Source organism: Pseudochaenichthys georgianus, unplaced genomic scaffold (assembly GCF_902827115.2).
Source record: "Pseudochaenichthys georgianus unplaced genomic scaffold, fPseGeo1.2 scaffold_533_arrow_ctg1, whole genome shotgun sequence".
Taxonomy (NCBI): domain Eukaryota; kingdom Metazoa; phylum Chordata; class Actinopteri; order Perciformes; family Channichthyidae; genus Pseudochaenichthys; species Pseudochaenichthys georgianus.
Genome location: NW_027263094.1, coordinates 146,025 through 169,932, shown reverse-complemented (window position 1 = coordinate 169,932; position 23,908 = coordinate 146,025). Strand labels below are relative to the sequence as shown.

The 23,908-nt window shown below is 42.6% G+C and overlaps 1 protein-coding gene across 1 annotated transcript in view; it reads left to right on the top strand.

Annotated features, from left to right (window-relative positions):
- LOC117443084 (integrin alpha-11-like) overlaps positions 1-23,908 on the top strand; it is a gene marked incomplete at its 5' end in the record, with an annotated part of 33,519 nt that overhangs the window by 8,898 nt on the left and 713 nt on the right. The window contains 20 exon segments of the mRNA XM_034079021.1: positions 546-610; positions 1,900-2,044; positions 2,581-2,729; positions 4,247-4,390; positions 4,577-4,780; positions 6,991-7,121; positions 7,657-7,826; positions 10,757-10,896; positions 11,676-11,786; positions 13,393-13,478; positions 13,920-14,124; positions 14,382-14,480; positions 16,525-16,601; positions 17,531-17,614; positions 17,695-17,794; positions 17,898-18,011; positions 18,158-18,262; positions 18,436-18,546; positions 18,862-18,957; positions 19,583-19,696. Of these exon segments, the coding sequence (XP_033934912.1) occupies positions 546-610; positions 1,900-2,044; positions 2,581-2,729; positions 4,247-4,390; positions 4,577-4,780; positions 6,991-7,121; positions 7,657-7,826; positions 10,757-10,896; positions 11,676-11,786; positions 13,393-13,478; positions 13,920-14,124; positions 14,382-14,480; positions 16,525-16,601; positions 17,531-17,614; positions 17,695-17,794; positions 17,898-18,011; positions 18,158-18,262; positions 18,436-18,546; positions 18,862-18,957; positions 19,583-19,696 (2,450 nt within the window).

The window sequence follows — 23,908 nt, the reverse complement described above, 5'->3', positions numbered from 1 at the left end:
TTAACTTAACTTAAAAGTGGGGTCTGTCATTTATTTCAGAAACACTTGTTGTTATATTCCATGGAATGCTCTTAACGTCCCGATAGCAATGAATATATTAAATACTTTGGCAATACATCCATGAAAATATCATCGGTGGAAGCCGTAGCACTGTAAAAAGCTCGACCAATCATCTGAGCCGGCTGAAGTAGCTGGATGGCCTACCTGCCTGTCAGCCTTCCATCTGGGCACACACTGATCTCTGCCCTCATTGGTCACGTGCGCGTTCGTGTGTTGGAGGCGGGGCTCTGTGAGGAAGTGGCAGATTTGTTCCGGCTGTGTATTTTCTAATTCTATCCACTCCAGCTGGTTTCTCCAAAATGACCCCACCTTTAAGTGAATATGCTCCAGTGGGTATTCGTTCAGTATTCATTGTTACTTGTCTAATATATGTAAGATATGCAATGTAAAGCTCTTTGAGCCTTTGGAAAAGCGCTAAGTTATTATTATTATTATAAATAAAATGTGAAAGTTACAGGAAGACGGTGTTTGTTTGTGTCCTGCAGGAAGTCAGGGTCGACGGTTCGGGCTGCAGATGGCTCAGGCGGGCTTCTCCTCGCATTTAGTCAAAGTGAGTGAAATCATGGTCACATGTACGTCCTTATGTAAGGGCATCACTAACTTACAGCTGTTGTGTTTTAAGGTGATGTGATGACGATGCTAATCTTCATTTGTTTCCACTATTGATTGATGTAAAGGTCGGTGTACCTTCATGTGGGATGTGTCTGGAATCCGTGTTTTGGATCTCAGACATTCTCCTGATGTTTCTAACTCACTGTTCTTTCTGAATTGCACTCCTTCTTTAGTAGTTGATCACTTTATCATCTCTTATTCCCAAGGTGTAACTGTATTTCTATAGCACAGCGTCTTGGCCAGTATAGGTTATACGTGATGTTGGTAACATAAACAGAGTTCCCTTCAGGAAAACAAACTGTGGTCCGATGAAAGTCAGCAGGTGACGAGTCGTGTATTTATTGAATCGGACTCCAGGAGAAACAAACAGTTGAACGCTAAACTTTCCCTCTCAGTTTGAGTCTCGCAGAAGTCTGAAGCTGCAGGATAAGAAGCTTCCAGAAATACTTCTGTTGCTTCTGGTCCAGGGAAAGTCATATTTGTCTCGGCGTCAACGTCAGGGAGAGTAAATGGTGTCGTGGAAACTTTCTATGTGTAACACAGAGCAGATGGTTTTCCTGAGCGTAAAGCTGCCAACACACACACACACACACACACACACACACACACACACACACACACACACACACACACACACACACACACACACACACACACACACACCACACACACACACACACACACACACACACACACACACACACACACACACACACACACACACACACACACACACACACACACACACACACACACACACACACACACACACACACACACACACACACACACACACACACACACACACACACACACACACACACACACACACACACACACACACACACACACACACACACAAATATGCAATGTGTTTCCTGCTGCAAGGGATTAAAAGGTAAGGAATCCGTTTGGACTCGGACTGATGTGGAAAACAGACGACTTGCAGCAGATCCATCCTCCTCTCCCTCCTGCAGCATGATGTCATATTTCACAGTGAGTCTGCAGATCCAGGGTCAGATCCTGCAGAAAGTCACCAAAGATTGGGTCATCTCCTGAGGCCCGTAGAGAGAATGACTCAACGCTTCAATCACTTTCATTTCTGGATTTAACGAGCGCCAGAGTGACGTTCCCAAACCACGTCCAAACGTTGAGTCACGGACAGATTATTTATACAGGAAGGACAGGTCTCTCTTTGAGCTCATCAACTGATCTGTATTCCCTCAGGATGGCATTTTGCTCGGGGCGGTTGGTGCCTACGACTGGAACGGTGCCGTGCTGAAAGAAACCAAACACGGGAAGGTGGTTCCACCAAAGTCCTCCTATAAGGACGAGTTTCCAGAAGAGCTGAAGAACCATGGAGCCTATCTGGGTAACAACGTCTGCTGCACCTTCTGTGAAGTTCCCATAAACTGTCAAAGTGATATATGTCTGTGTGTCCAGCTGCGAAACCCACAGACTGACTGATGAAGCCAACATGACATCATCCATTGGTCTGTAGACGACCGTTTTGAAGTTTCTTTGGTATTTCCAACTTCAAAATCGAGTTTCTTCGGGGCATAAATTATTCGACACAAGGGTAGAGCTTGGCAGGAGGTAGGACCAAAGAGCCATTAGCTTTGCAAACAATATGTCACCAGCTAACCGGCTGAATTGGCTAGCCAGGCACGCCCAACATTCAAGTTAACTATGAAAACACTTTTTTGCTAGTTGCAAACATACTAAAAATAAAATATGCGTACTAGAAAATAATGAAAAGCCAAACAAAGAACGTGAAATAGTTTTTCTTTACGCTTTTCAACTAGTTGTACTTCAGTATTATGGGGTAACTGGAAAGCCTAAGGGAAAGGAACATATTAATAAAGTTCTTGATCTTCGTACTGGTTCTGTGTGTTGTTCTGGTCTCAGGTTATTCGGTGGGTTCTCTCATTTCCTCTCGCGGCGCTCAGCTCTACGTGGCCGGAGCCCCAAGGTTCAACCACACCGGGAAGGTCATCGTGTTCACTCTGAAAAACACCGGAAACCTGACCATCCTACAGGCGCTACTGGGAGAGCAGGTCTCACACACACACACACACACACACACACACACACACACACACACACACACACACACACACACACACACACACACACACACACACACACACACACACACACACACACACACACACACACACACACACACACACACACACACACACACACACACACACACACACACACACACACACACACACACACACACACACACACACACACACACACACACACACACACACACACACACACACACACACACACACACACACGCATGGGGACCTCCAATGTGTCCCCATAAGGGAAGCCAGTCCCCACACGTGACTATGTAAACAGATTTAGGTCCCCACAAGTATAGTAATGCTAGAACACACACACACACACACACACACACACACACACACACACACACACACACACACACACACACACACACACACACACACACACACACACACACACACACACACACACACACACACACACACACACACACACACGTTTTTGTATTCACATATGTGCGACACATGGTAGTTTCCAGAATGAGGGTGTTCTCCCTGAGAGTTCTGTTTATTTCAAGTGAAATATTTAATAATATTGAACTTCAAAGAGTCCAGAATAAAAGTTCAGTGTTGACAGTGAACGAGCGAAACTACGGTGGCCGACAGGTGCAAATACAAAACGCTGCATGAAGCTCAAAACACAACGGAGGCCAGGGGACACTGTTGGCGACAAAAGAAAAGTTGACAAAAAAAGAGAAGTTATGCTTTCTTTTTTTGGGGGGGTTATAAAGCCGGACAACTGTCTCTGTCTCAGAGTTAGTCGTCTCATAACATAAGTGTTCATCAGTATATCTGACATGATGACGAGGTTAGCTAGTTAGCTTTCAGCAGACCTGTAACATCAGAAGGAGTCACGTGACCACATCAGAACATTCAACATTTTAGGTAAGTTTCCAACAACAGTTGCCCGGCTTTATAATCCTGGACGTCACACTGCTCTTATAACTGTTAGGGAAATGATTGACCTAGACTCCTAGATAGGACGTACAGAACCCTGACGTCTGCTATCTCCTTTAAGGACACAGGCTGCTTCAGCCATAATGTTATTGTTCCCATTCTGTGACCGGGCAACCCGAGGTCACCGATGGTCTTTGTTCTGGGTGCACTGGGACACTTCCTTCTTTGTTGTTTGAGGACTCCAGGGTGTGACATCCTCGAGGCCATAAGTGACGGACGCAAGTGACTCAGTGTGCCCAACTGGTTAAACTATCTTATCAAGAGATGTTGGTTACTCTCCGTGAGACCAGTTAAATGGGCTGACGAGAGAGAGGTTCTCCAGAATTGACGTGGCAACTCTCCCGTGCAGTCAGACCGTGACTGTGTGATTGTGATGTGAATTCTCCGGCCGTAACTCCAAATAGAGTCGGTGACTCCACTGCATTGCTGCACACAAGTTTCCTCCACGATAAACAGGATACATACATTTATGATGTTAATGTTGATTTATTCTGAAGCTTTCATTCCTTTTTCAGATCGGCTCATATTTCGGCAGTGTTTTGATATCGATGGACGTAGACGATGACGGACAGACGGACATCCTGGTGGTCGCAGCACCGATGTTCTACAGCCAGGGCTGGGAGACGGGGAGGGTCTACATCTACACTGTCACACCACAGGTACACACACACACACACACACACGCACGCACACACGCACGCACGCACGCACGCACGCACACACACACACACACACACACACACACACACACACACACACAAGATCAGCTGCATACACACAAGTACACACTCCAGAAGCATATTCAAGAACAGATATTCAGAACTGATCGACCCCTGTCCCTGCAGACCTTGTTCGTCCTGCAGGGGGCGCTGCAGGTGTCCGACCGCTCTCAGAACGCCCGCCTCGGCTCGGCGCTGGCTCAGATTTCCGACATGAACGGGGACGGGTTCAGGGAGCTGGTGGTGGGCGCGCCGCTGGAGGACGACCACCAGGGGGCGCTGTACGTCTTCTACGGACACCAGAAGACCCTTCAACACCGCTTCAGACAGGTAACGCTCATCTCTGATAATATCATATCAATATTAGACAATCATCAGGACCAGCACGTGTTTCCCGTTTCAATAAAGTACATCTACAGAACTGTCCAACACCAGTACACACAGGAAACGCTCATCCCAGAGGTGGGAAGTAGTGGAGTACAAATACTTAGTTACTGTACTTAAATATATGTTTCTGGTATCAGTACTTTACTCCACTACTTATTTTTCTGACGACTTTTTACTTTCTACTTCTTACATGTTGAACCCAAATACCTGTACTTTCTACTTCTTACATGTTGAACCCAAATACCTGTACTTTCTACTTCTTACATGTTGAACTCAAATACCTGTACTTTCTACTTCTTACATGTTGAACCCAAATACCTGTACTTTCTACTTCTTACATGTTGAACTCAAATACCTGTACTTTCTACTTCTCACATGTTGAACACAAATACCTGTACTTTCTACTTCTCACATGTTGAACTCAAATATCTGTACTTTCTACTTCTTACATGTTGAACTCAAATACCTGTACTTTCTACTTCTCTCATGTTGAACTCAAATACCTGTACTTTCTACTTCTTACATGTTGAACTCAAATACCTGTAATTTCTACTTCTTACATGTTGAACCCAAATACCTGTACTTTCTACTTCTTACATGTTGAACACAAATACCTGTACTTTCTACTTCTTACATGTTGAACTCAAATACCTGTACTTTCTACTTCTTACATGTTGAACCCAAATACCTGTACTTTCTACTTCTTACATGTTGAACTCAAATACCTGTACTTTCTACTTCTCACATGTTGAACCCAAATACCTGTACTTTCTACTTCTTACATGTTGAACCCAAATACCTGTACTTTCTACTTCTTACATGTTGAACACAAATACCTGTACTTTCTAGTTCTTACATGTTGAACCCAAATACCTGTACTTTCTACTTCTCACATGTTGAACTCAAATACCTGTACTTTCTACTTCTCTCATGTTGAACTCAAATACCTGTACTTTCTACTTCTTACATGTTGAACCCAAATACCTGTACTTTCTAGTTCTTACATGTTGAACCCAAATACCTGTACTTTCTACTTCTCACATGTTGAACTCAAATACCTGTACTTTCTACTTCTTACATGTTGAACCCAAATACCTGTACTTTCTAGTTCTTACATGTTGAACACAAATACCTGTACTTTCTACTTCTCACATGTTGAACTCAAATACCTGTACTTTCTACTTCTCACATGTTGAACCCAAATACCTGTACTTTCTACTTCTTACATGTTGAACTCAAATACCTGTACTTTCTACTTCTCTCATTTCCAAACAGCTGGTTCCTTTAGTCTGAATGTGTGTTTGGTGCGTGGTCATTATTCTTTAGAGTCACTGCGTGCCTATTGGTTGGAACACGATCCGTGTATCCATCACTTCCTGGTCTTCTCTAAAGAAGAGGGACCAATGGAAACGTTGTCATGTTGCCGTTGGTCAGCATGGAAACATTCATTAGCTAACAATGACATTATTGTTCTATTAATATAAAGGGAGGTCAGGTACTCTTTAAAGCAGCTGCTAGCTATGGGTACTTTTTACTGAAGTACACTTCAAAGCCTCTTTACTTTCACTTGATAAAGAAGTTTAGTCAGTACTTCTACTTTCACCAGAGTATTTTTAAACACGAGTATCTGTACTTCTACTTGAGGCAAGGATGTGTGTACTTTTGCCATCTCTGGGTAAATATTAAACCATCATCAGAATCAGTTGCATGTGCTTCCTGTTTTAATAAAGTCCATCTCCAGAACCGTCCAACACGACTACAGACAGGAAACGGTCATATCTGTTAACGATCAATCGTAAGGACCAGCAGTTTCTCGTTTGTCCAGATGTTCAAGTTTCTCTCAGAATCCAAAATCCACGGAATAGGATGTGAATTTGTTTTTATATCTGACCAAAAAAAGATTTTTTAAGATAGATAAATAACATCTGTGTTCTTAACACAATAGAATATGGAAATACTTTGTGTGTACGAGTTGGACAATATGTGTGTTCTTTATTCTTTAGAACAGTCTAGAACACACCCTACTATTTCATTTAGTTTTTTGTTATCTTGATTTCTTGTTTTGCCAAATAGTTGTTGTTTTGTTGTCGTGTCCTGTCAGTTGTGTGTTTGTCCTTGTCCGGTATTACATAATAATAAGGACTCTCTCCCAGCGTGTCTCTGCAGCCGGACTCTCTTCCAGCCTCCAGTACTTCGGGCAGAGCCTCCATGGAGTTCTGGACGCTAACGGAGACGGACTGGTGGACCTGGCAGTGGGAGCTCTGGGAGCTGCTGTCATCGTGTGGTGAGACACACACACACACACACACACACACACACACACACACACACACACACACACACACACACACACACACACACACACACACACACACACACACACACACACACACACACACACACACACACACACACACACACACACACACACACACACACACACACACACACACACACACACACACACACAGGCTTTAACTGTAACACATTCCCCAACATTAATGTATTGCACAATAAACACCTTATGTAAACATTGTATAATATATTGTGCAATGTTCTCTCGTGCAATTTACCTTTTATATTTCTTACAATTTATTTACAATCTGCAAACATTACCAGCTACTTTTAAAAAGAAATTATATGGTCACTTTTTTTTTTAAATATACTGCTACTTCATTTTTTATCTGTTATTTGTTTTTATTGTTCTTTTAATGATTAATAACGTGTGCATACTTATTTATATAAAATGTCTGCCTCCCCTTTTTTACCAATCAACATTATACTCTTGCTGCTGTGATACTCTCCATTGCCCCCTGCAGGTCTCGGGGCGTGGTGCGGATTCAGGCCACGCTGACCTTTGAACCGGAGAAAGTGAACATGTTTAACAAGGACTGCCGGCGGGGGGGGAAGGAGGTGACCTGCATGTCCGTGTCCGTCTGTCTGAGCCTGGACTCACGGACCAAGAGAGCGACCAAGAGCCAGGATGTGGGTAGGTGGAGAGATGGAGAAGAAGTACAGATACTCGTGTTAAAAAATACTCTGGTAAAAAGTACTGACTAAACTTCTTTAATCAAGTAGAAGTAAAGAAGTATGGGCTATTTACAAGTACAGGTATGTGTGTTCAAAAAGTATTCCTGTCCAGACGTGGCTCTCGGCTCGGTCGTTAATATAAACTCCAGTTGCTGCACAGATGAGAATAAAAACTTTGCATCCAAAAAACTAACAAGAAGCAGAACAAGCTTTACTTTATTAATCAGAAACACAGAATAAGTATTTTCTACCACATTTCAAAAGTAATTAGGAACACAAGTTAGTGCAGTGTGTGTGCAGTTTATCAGAGAAACGTGTCGCTGCTTTTTACGACAATAATAAAATCACACGCTCTGACCCCCAGTTTCCACCGGGTCCGGCCGCGCTGCGCCGTGTTACGGCTGCACTGTGTTACGGCTGTACTGTGTTACGGCTGCACTGCGTTACGGCTGCGCCGCGGCAGTCGTAAGAATTGCGGCCACTCTAGTCAATGGGTGCTATTCCACCACACACGTGCCGCATTATGGCTCAGACGCGTCCCAGAAGCCGCTCGGCGCAGCGGCTCGGCGCAGCGCTTCTCTAAAATTAGGATGAATCCTATTTTTCCGCGGCGCAGCCGTAACGTAAGGTCGGGCAGGCAGCCCCCCTCGCAGGAAGTGGGAAGGTGAGCATCCGGGCCAGGCCCATCCCCCACATATACTAATTTATCAGACCCCCCTCCTTCATCACAACACCTTCACTACGATACGCACAATGGACGACGAGGTTTTCATCATGGAAGTGGAAAAACACACTATTTTATATTAATTAATTAATAATTTATAACAACAATAAACACTTTAAACAGACACAAAAATAAAACATTTAACTACGTAGCCTACTTACTTTCTTGTAGAAGTACATATGTCCAGGATGCCCGAATTAATAACAAAACTGCGAGCCTGCACGCACGACGCTACGCTTCTGAAACGCGTCCGGTGGGTTATGGCGCTAGAGGAGGTCGGACCAAAACCGCGCCACAGCCGTGACGCGGCGCAGCGTGGCGCAGACGGACCCAGTGGAAACTGGGGGTTAGTCTCTTGTTTTTTTATGTTTAAAAGTATGATTACTCAGTTGGACTGGTTTGTGGACGGTGAAATGGTTTATCCTCATGATCGTTTCTTAGAGTGCAACCACTCCAAAGGTGAATCACAGATAGGTACTAAGACATAGGAACAAATAGTAGATACAAAAACTACAATAAGACAATCGGTGTTATTTCTTCCTGCAGAAATCCTGATGTGCTTTAGATTTTGATTAATTTATCTTTTGACTGGGGAAATAATATTTGCTGAGGGTTGTGAACGCAGGAGTTTTTGTCTCAACAATATTTAGACTTTATCTTATTTGTCTTAGCTTTGACTCTGTGCCGCTGTGTGCACATGAATCCATACTCATCCTTTTGATCTAACATAACTCCAAAGGCTGCTGTTTCCTCTGCAGAAGAAGCCAGTCCTCTCCCACTCGGTGCCGAGTCTTCAATCTGTCAACATCTTAAATACGATCCTGCACGGTCCTCCTGTTTCACTTAATGAGTGATTGTTTGCTTGTTTCCAAAGAGGGACATCGATTATGTGTCAACCCAGAGTGGAAAGTGTGACTTGTGGATGGTTGTGTAATAGATCCTCAGATCAGATCAGTGAATGGAAAAACTCATAATTCATGTCCTTTTTGCCAATTTTCAGATAAAACCATTGGAAACACAGGGTTTAGTTTACATGTACAAATGTGCCTCCTTTCTTTTGCCCTTTGAGTTAAAGGAGAAGTACTCAGATCTTCTCCTTTAGTAAAAGTAGAAGTACTCAGATCTTCTCCTTTAGTAAAAGTAGAAGTACTCAGATCTTCTCCTTTAGTAAAAGTAGAAGTACTCAGATCTTCTCCTTTAGTAAAAGTAGAAGTACTCAGATCTTCTCCTTTAGTAAAAGTAGAAGTACTCAGATCTTGTACTTGAGTGAAGGTTGAAGTACTCAGATCTTGTACTTGAATAAAAGTAGAAGTACTCAGATCTTGTACTTGAGTAAAGGTAGAAGTACTCAGATCTTGTACTTGAGTAAAAGTAGAAGTACTCAGATCTTGTACTTGAGTAAAAGTAGAAGTACTCAGATATTGTACTTGAGTAGAGGTAGAAGTACTCAGATCTTGTACTTGAGTAAAAGTAGAAGTACTCAGATCTTGTACATGAGTAAAGGTTGAAGTACTCAGATCTTGTACTTGAGTAAAGGTAGAAGTACCCAGATCTTGTACTTGAGTTAAAGGAGAAGTACTCAGATCTTCTCCTTTAGTAAAAGTAGAAGTACTCAGATCTTCTCCTTTAGTAAAAGTAGAAGTACTCAGATCTTCTCCTTTAGTAAAAGTAGAAGTACTCAGATCTTCTCCTTTAGTAAAAGTAGAAGTACTCAGATCTTCTCCTTTAGTAAAAGTAGAAGTACTCAGATCTTGTACTTGAGTGAAGGTTGAAGTACTCAGATCTTGTACTTGAGTAAAAGTAGAAGTACTCAGATCTTGTACTTGAGTAAAGGTAGAAGTACTCAGATCTTGTACTTGAGTAAAAGTAGAAGTACTCAGATCTTGTACTTGAGTAAAAGTAGAAGTACTCAGATATTGTACTTGAGTAGAGGTAGAAGTACTCAGATCTTGTACTTGAGTAAAAGTAGAAGTACTCAGATCTTGTACATGAGTAAAGGTTGAAGTACTCAGATCTTGTACTTGAGTAAAGGTAGAAGTACCCAGATCTTGTACTTGAGTGAAAGTGGAAGTACTCAGATCTTGCGTACTAGAAAAATACGTAGCAAAACACAATATGTAAATGACAAGTCAATATTTCCCCCCCCCCCCCCCCCCCCCGTGCAGCTGTGTGGTTCAGTCTGGTTTTGGATGAGAGGCGTTTTCCCCCCCGAGCCGTCCTGGATGAGTCTGAGCGTCAGCAGCCGAGGACCCTGGTCCTACAGGGAGGAGGTCAGAGCTGCCAGAGGATCGGATTCTCCATCCAGGTGAGAAACACCTCCTCTAACAGGACAAGGGTTATCATACAAAAGTCACTTTTTGATGTCTTCTCTACATCAACATGTGTGTCCGGTGTGTGTGTCCGGTGTCCCCCCGGTGTGTGTCCCCAGTGTGTGTCCCCGGTGTGTGTGTCTCCGGTGTGTCCCCGGTGTGTCTCCGGTGTGTCCCGGATGTGTCCCCCGTGTGTCAGGAGACTCTCAAAGTGTCAGAAACAAACCCCCCTCCCTCCAGATTTGCTGCGTCATGACCACATTACTAAAATGTGGGCGGGCTTTACCCCCACGGGCCAATCAGAAACGTTGCTGTCAGAAACAATGAGACGTGTTCTGGAAGTGATATGGTCTGTGTTTACATTAGCATGCTAGCACTCAGAGCTAACCTGTGCTGGAGAGAGAGTGAGTGAAGAAGCAGGAAGTCAACAGGAAGTCACCTGGTGGTAAACCTGAGAGAGAGAGAGAGAGAGAGAGAGAGAGAGAGAGAGAGAGATCCTTGATGTGGTTTGGAACAGGATGTGGAGTTTCATCACGGCAGCATTTAGCTGAGTTTCTGCGGGGAGAGTTCTCTTGATGCGATCTCGTCTTTTTTTTTTTTTTTTTTAAACCTACAGACCCAGAATCATCTCTTTAGGAACAGCTGAAATAGAGGGATACGAGAATAGAATGATCTGTTTGATATTTTGAGCAAAACACTAAGGACACTTTTATAATATATTGTTCAAATACAGCCTCATAGGTGAACTTTAACCAGTCTGAGTCTTTGCGAGCAGGAGACGGCAGATTACGGGCGCCCCCTGGCGGTGCTTCTGGAGACGGGCCTGCAGAGTCCGGACGACGGGCCGGTGCTGGATCCTGATTGGCCGAACATCCTGAGGGCCGAGGTGAGGGGTCATTACCGTCAGAGGAGGCTACCTCTTTAACCTGTTAAGCCCGAGAGACCCCGGTACCGGGGCCCTCCTGCAACATCTTGCAGGAAACAGTGTCTGAGGGCATGTTCATTTAATACACTATGAATGTTTTATATCCATGTAACGGGAAGAAACTAATCTAACTGATAATTTTTCTTTTTTTTTCAAAAAAAACCCCACAATGCTAACGCTGAGCCTCTGAATTAGCAACGAGCGAAAAATGCTAACAAATTACTGCACCGAAACTCACTCACAAAACCTTATTATTTATCCTTTCTGCACATCCAACACATTAATTCCCATCGTGAAATGACACAGAATCGATGGGTACATACATCATCACTATATGATAAGAACTTGCGACTTTATAAACAAAAACAGACATCAAAACATGTGGCGCTAGGTAGCTAAAAACGCTAACATCGCTCACCTGTGTAGTACTCTGGTCAAAAGTGGTCTTCAATGGCATTAAAACGATAAAAATGCTGCTGAAGTTAATCCATAGGTTAATCCAATGTGTCTGTGTCCCTTTGAAATGATTTCTGATAATCCATAAGCAATAAACCTGCTTTTCCATTTCCAGATGTCAGAGCGAGAGATAAGTCCACTCTGATGCAAACCTGTATGCACAAAGCCCCCACTTTTTTTTAGCATGTGTGTGAGTGGGGAGATCCCCCTTCGATTCTATTGGCTCTAAAGGTCAGAAAGTGATGTCAATCACCAAAATCGACCAATGGGTTTCAGAGAAACGGTAAAACCCCCATTTCCCAAATCACCTCAGAGGTGGAGTTTTTTTTGCTAAATCTCTCTAAAAAGGTCAAATGTCACTTGTTTGGCATTAATCTTGATACAGGGTACTTCTTATATGTTGTACTTTGGATTCCTAAAGCTTGTAGTCCACCTTACTATCATCCAAGGGTAGTTTTCACTGTAATTAAAAAATATCTTTTGGACGGTCACTATAATTTACAATTTTTTACTATGTTCAATCTAAATTTTCTTTAAAATAAAAAACATCTATATTGAATCTGACTTTTCTACATCCAACTCACAGGTTTATCATTACTTTGAGAACAAAGATTATTAATGTAACCCTTTTAGAAGATATGGTCATTTATTCTGGGAATGTCATTTTCGAGCCCGAGACCTGAACAACAGGCTCGGGGTTTAACAGGTTAATAAAGTTAGTCCGTTGTGGTCAAACGTGTACATACACTTGTAAAGAACATGTATTTCATGGCAGTCTTGACTTTTCAATAATTTCTACAACTCTTATTTTTCTGTGATAGACTTATTGGAGCACATCATTTTGTGTCACAAAACAACAATGTTGGTTCTTTTATGAATTTATTATGGCTCTCCTGAAAATGTGATCGAATCTGCTGGGTCAAAAATATACAAACATATACAAAATTCAAGGCTGTCATGAAATACATGTTCTTTATAAGGCAACTAAAGCAATTATGTAACATGTGTTGCTTTGCATGTTGCCTAATTACAGTTTGATTTGTAATATTGGGCAACGTTACGCTTTAATGGAATTGTATTTATTTTGATGCGATATCATAATTTATTGCAGCTTCCCTTCTGGAACGGCTGTGAGCAGGAAGATGTCTGCGTCCCCGACCTCATCCTGCACAGCCACACTGACCTGATGAGCGCTCAGTGAGTGCAAAAACACACACATGCCTTATTATTATTATTATAACTTTTTTTGTCATTTAAAAAAAAGTTTAAATCGTTTTTTAATGTCATAACCCTGCACAATTTGCACAAAACTCACTCTGCCTCATTGTATTTGAATTTTAATAAAAACAATTTACAACAACTTTTCACACTTTTTATTTGTGTATTCTTACTTCTGTATATTTTATATTATAGACACTTTATAGAGATACAACTTTCTACTGCTGATACTGTTGTTTGTTGTTTAACTCATGTTTTTTTAACTTATTTGTAATATTAGCTTTTTCGATATGAATCCAAGTCAGACCAAAACAAAAATGTCCCAGTACATATCCCTGTGGAACGCCACATTAAATTGATGTATCTACTACTGTATGAATTAACTCTTTATAATGCTAATGTTCCGTGTTGTGCCTGAAGGCAGTTCTGCGGCTCCAGGGAGGGGGCGTCCTGGTCTCTGTGCAGCCAGCAGGGGGTGCCGCAAGGCTCACTGCACGTGGTGGAGGCCGGACGGAGGAGGATGGTGGTGTTCGCCCGGCTGGAGAATCAGGGAGAAAACGCTTACGGAGCGTCCGTCCAAATTTCTACCTCCTCCAACCTCCTGTTCTCCAGCCTCATCGTCAAGGTACCTACCTGCCTGCCTGCCTGCCTGCCTGCCTGCCTGCCTGCCTGCCTGCCTGCCTGCCTGCCTGCCTGCCTGCCTGCCTGCCTGCTTGCCTGCCTGCCTGCCTGCCTGCCTGCCTCACATTTCTGCGCATATCTTTAAAAAGAAATAGACTAACAGTGTAAATAAAGGCTTCAGGTCTTTGAAGAAAGACATTCAATCGGCCTCTTCTGGTTAAATAAACTCTGTGACCCTGGCCCCTCCCCCTTTCCCCTCAGGACCAATCAGATATTCAGATCGAGTGCCACTCTGAGGACAGACTGGCCAATCAGAGGAGCTGTACCATCAGCGCTCCGTTCATGAAGTCTTTGTCTCAGGTACGTTCTGCACCTGGCCTGTACACCTGTACTGATGTTAATCACCACAGATTATTAAAAGATTAACCGCTTCGAGATTTCCCGCCCCTTAGCCTGTCACTTACAATGTGTGGGAGCGCGAGCCAATAGGAGCGTGAGTGTTACATAATGATGTCACTATGTCACAGAAGTAAACAAAGGAGACCAATGGAGGTATTGCAGGTGCAGAGAAACACAGGGATTTTAGCCTTTGTACACCATTGACATGCACTAAAACCTAAAAGCCTCTTTAAGCCCTTACTCTTGTAAAGAAATTGTACAAAAATACGGTCACGCAATGGTGAATAATCATTATCTTTGACGCTCCAAAAGTGTGTTTTTAGAATATTTCATAATATAATTTCACTAAACATAAAACACACAGAATATGCAACCCTTTAAAAAGATGGATTGTCAGTAACTACGGCCGCAGACAGGCAGCAACAGGTGCTATAATGCAGCTGTTTAACAGTCAGACTAATGATAGTGGTTAAACAGACAGAACCCCCCCGAGGGTCTGAATGAAGGTCCAGGATCTTAACGAGGCTGCAGGAGGAAACCGTCTGAGACATTAAACATCCATTATATCATAAACTCACACCTGGTGCTGACAGATGGACGCTTACATATTTATCTTCCACTTATGAATTGTGATTCGACACGTGTTGACAAAATAAAAAAGATTGCAATAACTGGACATCGTTTTTGATACTGAGAAAACACAAAGCTACGTTCCATTTCTAATGCATTTCTCTGTACATTTAGCGAACCTGCTGTTGATTGTGTATATAGTTATTTAGACACAGTTACCACTTATAGTTTCTTGTTCCATAAGAATAGATCATATTTGTCGACCCTCTGAGACCCACGGGCCGTATATGATCCCAAATATCACGTTGTGTTCAAAGGTCATCACTTCCCAGCTGTTTGAGACATGCCGTGTTTTCCTCTTAAACTACAGGAATGGCACTAAACAACTCGGCACTAAGTTTTTCATTGAGAGGCGTTTACTTATTTCGGTGAAATGAATGTGCGTAACGTTTTAAAAGATGCGGATAGTCTCACCTTGATTCTGGCTTATCGTTTTATAGATCTATTCTCATCCACCATCTTTGTTTGTGACGTAAAGACGTTTCTGAATCGGACCCTCTGAGTGGATGCAGTCACAGCCGATCGGAGTCAGAGTCAGTTCCGTTGTTTTGTGTACTGAAACGAGACCCGGTATAATTCCACCCGCGTGTCTTAAAAGTAGACTGAGGCACGGCAAGGAAGTGTCCTGCAGCTGAGGCTTTGGAGCTGACTTTTCAAGGGGACGATGTTGAAGAAACTTCAGACGAAGCTGCTCAGCATGTGTGATCGTGGACAGGAATTGCCATGATGTATATCATGTGTGGTCTTCACATTTATTTGCATTTATGGGCAAATATCCCCTATTGTATTGTATATAAGTCTCTAATGAGGGACATATATCATTAGCTGAGGTTGTGCTGATTTCTGGGATGTGTAAAACTTGATTATAAAGAAATGACCATTCATAAGGCAAAACACACAAATATACAAACACGGAAATGTCCGATGTGGGTCTCAGGGGGTCAAGGGTTATTATGGGAGAATTACTATTCTTGTGGTGCTGCTGCCTTATTAGGCCCATATTGAGCAGCGCATATTAAGACCAACACTCACGTACAACAACTTCCTGACTTGCAACAAATCAGCACTAATTAGAGAGTTATTGAGGGAAAACTCGACTAACGGCTTACTACTTGTAGAATAAGGCGTTAATAAGTGTTTTATAATGACTAATAAAGAGCCACTATACTGCTAATATGCATGTTAATTAACAACTAGTTGATGGTTATTTTGTGTTCCTTAATATATACGATATATATCGTGGGAAAGCGTATTTCGATCTCTCTGTATACACAACCTGAAAGATTGGCAATAAAGTTGACCTTGACTTTTTGCATAAACATTTGTAGGATTGTGGGTTTTACTTTGAAAAGCAGCGTGCTCTCTTCCTGTCCAGGTGTCTTTCCATCTGGAGTTTGAGTTCAGCCGTTCGGTTTTTCTGGATCACATCCGCGTCCTCATGGCAACCAGCAGGTAAAACACCCGAGATCATTTCAATAAAATACAAAATTATACAAAAAAAGTTAATGTTTCTGCATTAAGTAGGTAATAAAGTTGTTTTGGTTTGTTGTTTTACAATTAGTACATTCTTCACAACCTGATTGGTCTATTGACTAAAGAGACATTGATTGGATGAGAGGGTTGTAGGGTAAACGTTGTTTAAAAATGATATTTAGATATCATTTCCACATGCTCGGCAATAAGAGGTTCGTGTTAAAGATTCTGGAGAGACAGGAACATAACATATTTGTGTTCTTTTGGCTATTATTTGCAAAATGATGCCTTTTATTTACAACATTGTTATTAAAACTAGCTGCCCGGTAATGTTGAATGTTTTAAATGTCAGTTTATTCTTTAAATAACATTTTAGGAAAGTTTTGCATCTTAAAAATATGTTTTAGGATTAAAATGGTGAAGTCTAGGGTTCCTCACAAGTACAGAAGTAAAGGTGTGTGTGTGTGTTTCTGTTTTAGGTACTTGCGGGGACCTCACTCCCATTTACGGACACCAGGTCCCCACAGTGTACATCATCACATGTATTCCCAATTTCTATTGTAATGTTAGGATTAAAAGCTCTCACACAGGAGCATTTATTTTCTTGCACTTATGTCACCAGTAAATATATTTCTTAATAGAATATCTTGCAGGAAAAAAAAACGTCTTCAGCCGTCGCACTGGGCGTCAAATAATCCCATTTTATAAACAACAATTAGAAAACAACAACATGACAACAAACTGTATTACGTCTTTCAACCTTTCCTTCTTACCCTTCACAATAAAAGCCTGACATGTACAATACACGTGTGTGTGTGTGTGTGTGTGTGTGTGTGTGTGTGTGTGTGTGTGTGTGTGTGTGTGTGTGTGTGAGTGTGTGTGTGTGTGTGTGTGTGTGTGTGTGTCAGTGAGGGAGAGGATGGTTTCCCAGACGACAACATCAAAGACATCTTCCTCCCTCTGAAGTACCAAACCGACCTCCTCTTCACCAGGTGAGGAACGACGAGTCATATCTTACGTGAAATGAAATAAGTTTTGTAATTGATTTAATTAAACAAACTCTTCCTCTCAGAGACCCGAGCCCTCGTCGATTTCAAATCAAATCCTCCTCTTCCTCTTCCTCCTCCTCTTCCTCCGAGGATCAAGCAGACACCTTCAACCTCACGTATAATGTGAGTTCAACAACGTACAATGTGTCGGAGAGAGTTAGCCAATAGGAGCGCAAGTGTGACGGAATGTTTTCGGCTTCACTGTAAAACGTTACGTTTCGTACAGATCCAGAACTCGGGTGTCTTCCCGCTGCCGGACGTCCTGTTCAGAGCGGAGATCTGGGCCGTGACGCGGGGCGGGAACCAGCTGTTGAACATCACCGACTACAGCGTCCTGCAGGTACTACAATATCACGAGTTATATAATTTAATATGAATGAATAAGTCGTCCGGCGGCTGCGGAGTCAAAACCTCACGAACCTGCGTCTCAGGGCTTCTGAAATCAAACTAAATATAATCCACTCCCCTTTCTCCTCTTCCTCCTAGTCCTCCTCTTCCTCTCTTCAGGCGCCCGGCTCTCACTGCTCGCTGCCTCCGATCAGATCAACCAATCAGGTCGCAGCAGAGGACCTGACACACCTGTCACAGCTGGTGAGATCAATAAAGTTTCAAACAGGAAGATGAGAGACCTCCAGGAGTCAGTTTGTTAAAGACATATCTCCTCCTCCTCCTCCTCCTCCTCCTCCTCCTCCTCCTCCTCCTCCTCCTCCTCCTCCTCCTCCTCCTCCTCCTCCTCCTCCTCCTCCTCCTCCTCCTCTCTATAGAATCAGAGTACAGGAGGCAGTGAGGTGTTTCACTGCAGATTGAGTCTTCCAGCCTCTTCAGACGTCAGGCTCAGCCTCAAAGGACGCCTGCAGCCCCACTCCCTGAACACTGTGAGTCTGAGGATCTGAGCTGCACATAAACACGTGTAGTACAAGTAGAAGTACTCAGGTCTTGTTCTTGAGTACAAGTCGAAGTACTCAGGTCTTGTACTGGAGTAAAAGTAGAAGTACTCAGATCTTGTACTTGAGTAAAAGTAGAAGTACTCAGGTACCTCTGAACTGTAGTGGAGTAGAAGTACACCATGTACCTCTGAACTGTAGTGGAGTAGAAGTACACAGTAGCTTAATATGGAAATACAAAATTGTAGTTAAGTACATGAGTAAATGTACTTAGTTACTTCCCACCTCTGGTTTATTTGATTGCAGGTGAGCTTCCGGTCTCTGGAGGTTTTGACGTCCGCCTCCGTCCAGCTGGAAGCTTCCAGCCCGATGTTCCTGCAGGAGGAGAGACCGCTCCGACAGGTATACACTCCTGGATCAATATATATATATATATATATATTAGAGCACTGAGATCTGTGTATTTATAACTCTAAATGACAGCTCAGACTGCCTGTCAAAGGTCTCCCTTTTCACTTTGATATATTAGTATTGATAGCAGCAGATAGTAGTTTTGAGCCTCTGCTGCCCCCTGCTGTCAGGCTTTATTATTACAGTAATGATAAGTGCAAATAAGATAAGATAAGAAGTACTTTATTGATCCCAAAGTGTTTGCATTGCAGCAGCATACAAAGACATGGCACTGCACAATAGAGAAATTAAAAGACTATAAATAAACAATCCAAAATGTAAACATCTCAAAAAGATATAAAATAGCATTACAAAAGTAGAAAATATACATGTTGCAATACCAATGTACAGTAACAAAATATAAAGCAGTGTTATGTTACGTTTTTGAATGGGAAATTAGTGGGTGGGTAGTTAGGATTATATATATATATATATATATATACTCTCACTATTTTCTAATCTTTTATAAATAAAAAATCTCTCTTTTGTTATATTTTTCTACTATACTATTTAGTCATTAAGTGTGTGTGTGTGTGTGTGTGCGTGTGTGTGCGTGTGTGTGCGTGTGTGTGTGTAGATCATTGTGGAGCTGAGGAAGGATGAGGATCACATTGTCTCCGTGTGGATCGTGGTGGGCAGCTCAGTGGGGGGGCTGCTGCTGCTGGGACTCCTGGTGCTGGGACTGTGGAAGGTGCACACACATACACATGTTCCTGTATATGCACCAATGTGAGGTCCATACAATTTCATGTGAGAAGTGGGGACTATCTTTTCTGATATACTAAAGTCGCACACAGACCTGTAGTACGCTTCTCTGGTGGGCACCAGACGACAGTTTGTCACATTGCTTAATTTAATCAAACTGACTACTTTGAGCATGTAATTTATGCCTTTGTTTCCACGCGTCTAGATTACTGTAATGCCCTTTATGCCGGCCTAAACAAGACCTCGCTGGCACTCCTGCAGCTGGTACAAAACGCTGCGGCTCGGCTGCTTACAGCAACACGCAAGCATGAGCACATCACACCTATTCTGGCTTCCCTCCACTGGCTTCCTGTCCATTTTAGAGTTCATTTTAAGATTTTATTGTTTGTTTTTAAATCGCTTAACCTGTTAAGCCCAAGAGACCCCGGTACCGGGGCCCTCCTGCAACATCTTGCAGGAAACAGTGTCTGAGGGCATGTTCATTTAATAAACTATGAACGTTTTATATCCATGTAACGGGAAGAAACTCATCTAACTGATCATTTTTTATTCTTTATTTTTTAAACCCCACAATGCTAACGCTGAGCCTCTGAATTAGCAACGAGCGAAAAATGCTAACAGATGACTACACCGAAACTCACTCACAAAACCTTATTATTTATATTTGCACATCCAACAACACATCGTGTTACACCTGTGTTGTAGTCTGGTCAAAATTGGTCTTCAATGGCATTAAAACGATAAAAACGCTGCTGAAGTTAATTGATTACTGATAATCCATAAGAAATAAATCTGCTTTTCCGTTTCTAGAAGTCAGAGCTAGAAATATTTTAACTCTGATGCAAAACTGCGTGCGGGAAGCCCCCACCTTTTTGTTTTACCATGTGTGTGAGTGGGGAGATTCCCCTTCGATTCTATTGGCTCTAAAGGTCAGAAAGAGACCAATGGGTTCCAGAGAAACGGTAAAACCCCCATTTCCACCCAAATTTCTTTTTGGCTAAACCTCTCTAAAAAGGTCAAATGTCACTTGTTTTGCATCAATCTTGATACAGGGTACTTCTTATAGATTTTACTTTGGATTCCTAAAGCTTTTAGTCTACTAACCCATCATCCAAGTGTTGCTTTCACTATAAGTAAGAAATATGTTTTGGACGGACACTATAATTTACAGATTTTTACCATTTTCAATCTGAATTTTATTTAAAATAAAAAACATCTATATTGATTCTGACTTTTCTACATCCAACTCACAGGTTTATCATTACTTTGAGAAAAAAGATTATTAATTCAACCCCTTTAGAAGATATGGTCATTTGTTCTGGGAATGTCATTTTCGAGCCTGAGACCTGAAAAACAGGCTCAGGGCTGAACAGGTTAATGGGCTGGCCCCGCTGTACATCTCTGACCTCCTAAAGGTGTACACCCCCTCAAGGGCTTTGAGGTCGGCTGATCAGCTGCTGCTAGTAGTCCCTAAAACCAAGAAAAAGACAAGGGGAGATCAAGCCTTCTCAGCGGTAGCCCCCAGGCTCTGGAACGACCTGCCCCCCCATGTCAAACTGTCGCCCACCCTCCACACTTTTAAGTCCCGCCTAAAGACCCACCTCTTTTCCCTCAGTTTGAGCTGTGCTGTACCTTTTTGTATGCTTTTATTATCTGCCCATAGCCTTTGTGTACCTTGTATTATTTCGTATGTATGCCTTTCATCTATTCTTATGTGTGCCTTTTATCTATTATTGTAATATTATATTTTATTTAGGGCTGTCAAGTTAACGCGTTAATAACGCGTTAACGCAAAAAAAAATTAACGCCACTAATTATTTTAACGCGATTAACGCATGTGTATTTTTTTTCCTCGGCCGCCCCGTAGTTTCAGAGCGCATCGAGTTTAAAATACCATCTGCAAGCTGATGCTGACAGCCCCGCTCCTGCCGCCCGCTTGTGGCAGACCACACTTCCACGCTCACCGGCAGGCACCGACTGGCCATCGGGAGGACCGGGAGGGTGTGTGTTTGTGTGTGGCCCGAGCGAGCCAGAGAGAGACCTTACGTGCATTACCGTACCGCAGTGTGAACGCGGCTATTGTTGTTGTTAGCATCTGGTGCTAGCTAGCTGCGCTAACGGATATAAGGAGCTGTTTTAATGAAAACAGAGGAGCGCCCTATCCACACAACTGCACCGAGCACTTGACAGCGGGACATTGTACGAGAAGTCAGCACACTCATGATTGCAGCAACATGATTGCAGCGTCCAGGCAGCTCCCGTTCGAGCATATGCCTTGAGTTGCACATAGCTCCAACATTTCCCACACACACACACACACACACACACACACACACACACACACACACACACACACACACACACACACACACACACACACACACACACACACACACACACACACACACACACACACACACACACACACACACACACACACACACACACACACACACACACACACACACACACACACACACACACACACACACACACACACACACACACACACACACACACACACACACACACACACACACACACACACACACACACACACACACACACACACACACACACACACACACACACACACACACACACACACACACACACACACACACACACACACACACACACACACACCATTTGTATTGTATGAGAGGTTCCAGGTTGTTGTGTTTAATATTCATGAGACTATTTGTCATTGTTCAAATGATAATACACATTAGCATAAAGCACATTTGTCCACTCATGTTGATAAGAGTATTAAAAACTTGAGAAATATTCCTCTAAGGTACATTTAGAACAGATAAAAAATGTGCGATTAATTTGCGATTAATCGCGATTAACTATTTTAATCGACTGACAGCCCTAATTTTATTATAATGTTATGTTTGCTGTGAAGCACTTTGGTAGACCCTCTGTTTTTAATATGTGCTATAGAAATAAAGTGGATTGGATTTGGATTGGATAAACTTTAAACACAAGTGAACGGAAATGCTGTTCAACAATTGGTCAGACATTAAGCCTCCTCCATGGAGCATCGGTAGGTCATTCTCATGCTGCTGTTAATCTGGAGATCGACAGACTCTAGAGGACGGCTCCTATGATTATACAATCAGACGACGTGCGAGGAAAAACATTATAACACATATAATGAGAGACGTTCTGCAGTCAGGAGGAGCTTTCAGCGACGACAGGTGGCTCTGATAAGATTATACCACATCCTTTTTGCTGCACAGAGGGGACCAGTGAGTTGAGCAGTCACCAGCAAATATATGTTTATGACCCTATAGGCTACTGCATGTTAACCACAGCCGAGATTACAAATAGTTGTATCTTTAATATCGGGGGAGCTGCCACTTTTATGTAGTCGATGGAGTATTTTTACTTTACACGACTCTGTTCAACTCTTCATTCTGCTTCACTCTTTCACTAACGATTTTGAAGACCTCCGCGTTCTTGTGACTCGTAAATACGACGCTTCCTATGTTTTGGAACGGACTGCGTTCGCACCAGCGATGAACCGCTCCAGAGTTCACTAGCAAGCGGTACGAGACCACCTGTTTTAAGCGGACCAGAGTCCGGTTGTTTAGTTCACTCCGACCCAAACGATCCGCATCAAGCGGCTAAACGCACCAGGGCTCGATTCAACCGGACTAAACATGGCTGGTTTGAATGCGACCTTAGATACAAATACATGTTGCATTACTTAACTGGGTGGCTGAGACTCCAGTTACCACCACAGATACTTCAAATAAACCAAATAAACCCATGTTTTGAAGGTGAGTAAGGACCTCTTTAGGGGGCGCTGTTGGGTTCATATCACAAGTCGCTACCCTCCCCCTCAGCTCACAGTTAATCCCAGCTGCAATATATATTAAATTAAAGACAACTTATGAGAGTTTTTGATTAATATAGAATCATAACACCAACACAGTATCAATATCTGTTCGACACAAACACCAAAAGTGATAATTAGGCTACTATTTGCTTATTATGCTTTTCGTGAGGAGTTTGAATCTTACCTCCAGAACTTCCTCCCTTTTCTGTCTCTTGTTCTGTTTAATTGCGCAGACTTGTGCTCTCTTAATAATAAAGACTGCCATTTATGTTCATGTTGGAATCATTTAAGTGTAAACAAAAGACCTGCAGTCCATACGTTTAATGTTGTCCTTCATGCAGTTCGATGTTT